The sequence below is a fragment of the Dufourea novaeangliae genome, unplaced genomic scaffold (genome assembly GCF_001272555.1).
Source record: "Dufourea novaeangliae isolate 0120121106 unplaced genomic scaffold, ASM127255v1 scaffold11, whole genome shotgun sequence".
Lineage (NCBI taxonomy): Eukaryota > Metazoa > Arthropoda > Insecta > Hymenoptera > Halictidae > Dufourea > Dufourea novaeangliae.
In genome coordinates this window covers 3,501,149-3,507,878 of record NW_015373895.1, presented here as the reverse complement: position 1 = coordinate 3,507,878, position 6,730 = coordinate 3,501,149, and the positions used below count along the sequence as shown (strand labels likewise).

At 31.6% G+C, this 6,730-nt stretch overlaps 1 protein-coding gene across 1 annotated transcript; it reads left to right on the top strand.

Moving 5' to 3' along the window:
* Window positions 1–3: 3 nt before the first annotated feature.
* On the top strand, window positions 4–4,218 carry LOC107190187 (claspin-like; the record flags this gene model as incomplete). The annotated part of the gene is made up of 2 exons (XM_015578948.1): window positions 4–2,122; window positions 2,171–4,218. Coding segments are annotated over 2 exons (4,167 nt in total), but the record flags the coding sequence as incomplete, so codon positions are not given.
* Between the last annotated feature and the right edge of the window lie 2,512 nt (window positions 4,219–6,730).

Here is a 6,730-nt window from a genome sequence, read left to right as displayed (position 1 = left end):
TGTGATCTTGTTTTAATTGATGGAGACGCGAGACAAGTTGCTGAAAATATGGAAAAAAAGAAAGAAAATGCAATATTCGATTACGATTCTGATGACACCGTTCTACTAAAAGCACAACGAGATTCTTTGAAGAGAAAAGAAGAAGAAAAACTAGATATACCACAGGATGATAATAAACATACACCTGCAAAAGTAAAGAGTAACCGAAAATCTAAACAGCAAGAAGAAATTCAGAAGAAAGCAAATGCAGTGAATGATTCAATAGATGCGGTTCAAGATCCAGAACATATTAATAAATGTACAGAAGAAACAGAAACTGGTGAAAGTATATATAGGAAAAAATCTGTAACAGAAGACACTTCATTTAACAAATTAAGAGGAAACGAAAGTTGGACAGCAATGACTCAAGAAAATTTGGACAAATCAACTATTGATTCACCACTTAAAGAAACTGAATTATATAAATACATGGCAACAAAACGGAAATCTAATAAATCTTTTAAAGATCTAGACAGTGAAATTGAAGAATGTAATGAATCTGAAGCTGTCAGGGGAAGTAAATCGTTAAATAAATCATCCGTAGATTCATCATTGAACAAAGGCAAATCATCTGAAGACATGTCGAAGAAACGAAAATCATTTAGTACACCCGTTGAGGAGGTAGATAGTGAAAATGAAGGATCTGATGAATCTGAAGCCATGAAGGGAAGGAAATCATTAAGTAAATCATCCGTAGATTCATCATTGAACAAAAGCAAATTATCTGAAGACATGTCGAAGAAACGAAAATCATTTAGTACACCCGCTGAGGAGGTAGATAGTGAAAGTGATGGATTTGATGAATCTGAAGCCATGGAGAGAAGGAAATCATTAAGTAAATCATGCATAGATTCATCATTGAAGAAAAGCAAATTATCTGAAGACATGTCAAAGAAACGAAAATCATTTAGCACAGCCGTTGAGGAGGTAGATAGTGAAAGTGAAGGATCTGATGAATCTGAAACCATGAAGGGAAGGAAATTTTGGAAGAAATCGCCTACTGAATCATCATTAAATTCAAGTGGCTCTGACAAATCAGATAAAAGTATAGATTCTGATATTGAAAGGGAATATAATCTTCATGGCAAAGAAGTTTCTAAATTTTCTGATGATGACGTACCGGGAGATGAATGTAGAGCATCAGAAACGGAATCCTCAGATCCTGATGATCATGGATCAGATCTTCAAGACTTTGTAGTTGATGATGACGATGTTTCTGAAGAGAACGAGGAGGAAGATCAGAGTAATAATGAAGTAGATAATGAGAATGATGTAAAAGATCAAGAAACTAATGAAGAATCCATAGATGATCAACTTGAAAAAGTGCAAATGAAAGAAAAAACCGATGGTATAGCAACTGAAGAAAACAAAGTACAAAATGAAATTGTGAAAGAAAATGTTGAAACAGTCTTGAATAAATCCTCAAATATCTGTAATAAAGAAGAAAATAAATTAAGACACTCTGGAAATTTAGATTTATCTCAAATATCTGAAGATGGTAAGAAAGTTGGGAAGATTTCTCAGATTTATCTGTCTGAGATAGATGAGGATGAAGAAAAATGTGATTTACTTAATGAATTTTTCTCGAGATCTCCTCAAATGAAAAATTCAAGACCTAAGATGCAAAAACTTAGCCGATCAATGGAATGCAGTACCCCTAAACTTAATTCACTTAAACGAGATCAATTTCATGTAAGTTTAGAAAGTACTATTCAAAAAGTGTCTGATAATACCTGTGAATTTGAAGGAGATATCTATTCAAGTACAGAAAGAGATAAAGCGACGATATTGAAATTGAAAACCAGTTTGAAAAAATCAAATAATACAAAAGATACAGAAAGTTTGTTGCATGGTTTTCCGGCCTTAATTAACGAACATGCTCAAAAAACAAATCTTTCAAGACCAATGTCTTCTAAAGTAATAGAATTAAATAGAACGACTTCAGTTCCATGGAGTGAATCACCTACTGTAAGACACTTAAGAAAAGAAAAATTGAACGAGAGTCTACCAGTATTGAAATTAAATAGTAACCTTAGAAAATCAATAAGTAACAGTAAAAGTAATGAACAATGTGACACATTAAGTCACAGTAAAGTGGAACATGTCAATGTTGAAGAATATTATGTCGAAGAAGAAACTACAAATGTTGAGCTAAATGTAAAACCAGCTCAAGAAATGAATGAGTCATTAAAAAACAAATTACTGAAAGTAGCTGAGAATATATTAGAAACTGATTGTCAAAAGAAAGAAAAGAAACGAAAAAAACGAAAGGTAAACAAAACTGTACCCACGTTTGACGAAGATGGTTTGGAAGAAAATGTAGATTCTCAAATATCAAGGGGGGACCAAGACCATGTCCCTAACACTAACAGTCATGAAAGTAAAAAGTCAACAGAAATTTGTTCAAATGAAAAAAAGAAGAAGAAACCGAACACAGAAGCTGATATTGAAAACCTTCTACAAAATAAATTACGTGTAAATGTTATTGAAGCAAAACCGAAATGTAATGAAGAAAAGAAGAAAAGGAAGCAGAAGAAAGATACAGTCAGTACTACAAATATAGACAACATTGCAGAAAATGAAGTATTTACAAAGAAAAAGTCTAAAAATAAAGTGCCTGTGCTATCTGAAGAAGATTTAGTTAAGAACCTAACTAAGAGTAAACGGAAGTTTAAAAATATTGTTTCACAAGATGAAGAAATTATGGGAAATGTGTCTCGAAAGAAGCAGAAGTTATCAGAAAATATTGTACAAATTGTAAATACTTCAAAAGACAAATCTTCCAAGAAAGAGCAAAAATTATTACCAAAAAATACTGTTTCACAAGATGAAAGTATTTTAGTTGAACAAGTGTCCAAGAAGAAACAAAAGAAACGAAAAGAACGAAAGGTAAAGAAAACTGTACCCACGTCTGACGAAGATGGTTTGGAAGGAAATGTAGATTCTCAAATATCAGGGGAGGACCAAGAACATGTCCGTAACACTAACAGTCCTGAAAGTAAAAAGTCAACAGAAATTTGTTCAAATGAGAAAAAGAAGAAGAAATCAAACACAGAGGCTGATATTGAAAACCCTCTACAAAATGAATTACGTGTAAATGTTATTGAAGCAAGACCAAAATTTAATGAAGAACAGAAGAAAGGGAAGCAGAACAAAAATTTAGTGGGTATGGCAAATATACACAGCATTACAGAAAATGAAGTATTGGCAAAGAAAAAGTCTAAAAATATAGTGTCTGTGCTACTTACAAATATAGACAACATTGCAGAAAATGAAGTATTTACAAAGAAAAAGTCTAAAAATAAAGTGTCTGTGCTATCTAAAGGAGATTTAGTTAAGAACCTAACTAAGAGTAAACGGAAGTTTAAAAATATTGTTTCACAAGATGAAGAAATTGGAGAAAATGTGTCCCAAAAGAAGCAGAAGTTATCAGAAAATATTGTTTCACAAACTGCAGATATTTCAAAAGAGAAATTATCCAAGAAAAAACGAAAACTATTACCAAAAAATACTGTTTTACAAGATGAATGTGTTTCAGTTGAACAAGTGTCCAAGAAGAAGAAAAAATCGTTGCCAGAATATATTTCAAAAACTCAAGGAAAATTTGTTAACACATCTAATAAAACCAAGCACACTATTAATACAGTATTGGACTCAGTTGATGAACCTGCACCTGTTATATTTTCTAAAACTGGAACCGCAACATTGAATATAGCGGAACGTGTTACTGGTAGCACTACTTCTAATAAGGACAGGAAAACGATGAAAGTAGTAGAAAAGGACATAAAAATTAAGACCCCAAAACAGAAATCTAAACATCAAACTTCGAAATCTAAACGGATAGAAGTATCAAGGAAAAGTATTAAATATCTACCCGAGGAACTTGTTGAGAACCTTGTGGACAGTTCTTTGGAAATATTGAAAAAAAGGAAAGTGTCAAAACCTGAGAAACAATTTGTACCTTCGTGTTCAATGTTTGATTCTAATTTTTCATTGAGTTCTTATGGAAGCACAACTAATTTTAGTGTCACAAATCTTCAGAAATTTAAAAAAACCAAAACTGCTAAAGAAGTGCAGTCATTTAGACAGAAAATGCTTATCAGAAATTCACGTCAACGTGTTTCAACTTACTTAATGTATCTAGAGAAGCAAAAAGCGTCGGGTAAAGGAAAGATTTAATAAATAACCGTAAAGGTCTAATTTATATATGTTTCATAATGGGAGTTTAGTACTAAGATTTAATTATGATAGTTCCTGCGATTTTTATATTTTAGTATGACAGTAGCAATTAGTTAATAATTATTATAAGCTAGTGAAAAGGAATATATAGCTTGACAATTTAAGTCATTAGTATGTACTAATATGTACTGATATCACTTTATATCCATAATCATAGGATGCAAGTATAGAATTTTATTCAAATCTGTGAATAACATTCTGCGACTACCCCGTAAAAATTGTTGAGCTATATGTTTGCTTTTTTACTTTAAAGCAGAGATGTCCAACTAATGCTCATTGTGGGTGTATTTACCTCCTGAGATTCCTACCCCCAGTATGGAGCTAAGACGGAAGGATGAGGACGCGGAACAGCCTATGTCCCATAGTGGAGGTACTTTACACACCCTTGTTGGTGAGCGCCAGTTAGGCATCTCTACTTTAAATTGTTGCTGTATGTTAGTGAGTTGATGCCAGATTGTTATTAACTCGTTTAATGTTTTACAATAGAAGACGACATTGAACTGTAAATAAAGAATTTTCTTACTATGAATTTGTTTCTTCATAGTATGCTAAAAGACTGTTCTTTTTATTTGTAGGTCCATTTTTTATAAATAAAATGTAAACATTAAATAGTATAATTCATTTTGCATCTCGCTATAAATACATTGTTTTCTTTGTTCCCAATTCTACGAGACAAACCTATTGTAAGAAAATTCTGTATAAACAAAGCACTATCAATATTTACAAATCCCAACTTTGCTATGGCTTTACAAATGATATGTAAATACTTAATATTGCAACGGAAATAAATCGTTTTTTATAAAAGTAATAATTAAAACTGATTTAAATAAAGTGTTCTTTATAATTTAATTTGCGTTTTCTGGATTTGTCATCTTTGTATAATACTACTAATATATACTGCACAAACCTTTACCAAATGTAGATTACACAGAGTAAAAAAAGTTTATTAACAAAACAATACATTTGTACATTTTTAGCAAATTATTATCGAAATAAGAACGTAACAATTGTTTTCTAGGTTTTTGCATTTTGTTCTATAATTTCTACTAATATTATTAGACTCATAATTCTTCAATGATTTCCTCTAAAGTATAATGTACAAACAATAGATTCACATCGGGCAATTTTCAGACATTTCTCCCTTTAAATTCAAGAAACAGGCACCATTTTATGCATTATTTTCTCCCATGAATATGATACATGCTAATCCAGTTACTGCCATATGTTCCCATAGTTTGCGTGTCCATTTATTCATCGTGTAAAGTGTGGCCAAAGCGTTAACTCTTCGCTGATGGGTTCCGCCATTTATAGGAGAACTTTCGATTTCCTTCTTATGCATATGTATGTATATGCATACGTATACAATCATAAAGTGGGTAATAGCCAGTCCAATTAAACTCAAGATCCCCATTTTAAAAAATAACTTTAAGTAGCTATGTTTTTACATGAAAATGTTCGGAAAGTCATTAGAAATGAAATGTATACGTTTGAGACTGATGAAAACTTGGGGAACATTGTTAAAAGAATTCGAAAAGATTTGAGAAACACGTTTTTCGCTTGCAGAAAGAAATGTAAAGATTTTAGAGAAAAAGAGGTCAAATAGAAAATGTAGGTATTAGAAATACCTACAAAGTGAGATATAGTACGTTAAAATCGGTCCACATGTCAAGTTACAAAAGAATTAAAACTGTCGAAATAGGCTGTTTTTTCAGTTGTTTAATACTCGAAGGGATTAGACCACAGAGGTTTGAAATTTGAAGAGAATATGGTCTTCATTACGGTTAAGTGTGCCAAATTTCAGCATTAATTATTTATTCGCTTTTACAAAAAGTCATTTTTTTATCCGAAAAGTATCTTCGAAAAAGTTAATTTCTACATCTTTGGCAAGTCGAACAGCAACCAGAGCCTCTGGTCCAGAGGGTGTATTTTTTACAGCTGGAGAGTGTACCACCGACTAGATATAGAATAGACCTATTATCCAATGCTTTTTTCTGTCCCACCTTCATAGGACTACGTAACCCTGTACCATTTTAGTGTCAATACCCGACGTTATCGATAAAGCATGAATTCTGAGTATTATTAGCACAAATGAAGTGTTGTATATTCCATTCATATTGCGTGTATCTTTATGTTTTGACGGGAATAAAAATATCCGATGCTTCCGTTTAATTTTAAGGGATAAATATGACAGTCATGAAACATGAAACAGAAAAGTATATATTTTTTCACTTAACTACAAGACAATTTATTCTAAATGCATCGCTAATGGATATTTTACTAATGTTACTTTTTACACGTTCTTGTTTTATTCGTTTTTATATCTTGCCTTAGATTTGTATATTTGTAACAGATAAATTCAGAATAGATGTAGTTTCATAAATAGTTTATCAAATCTACATGTGGGAGAATATATACACCGCTTTTATTAACATTTACATATTTATAATTTATA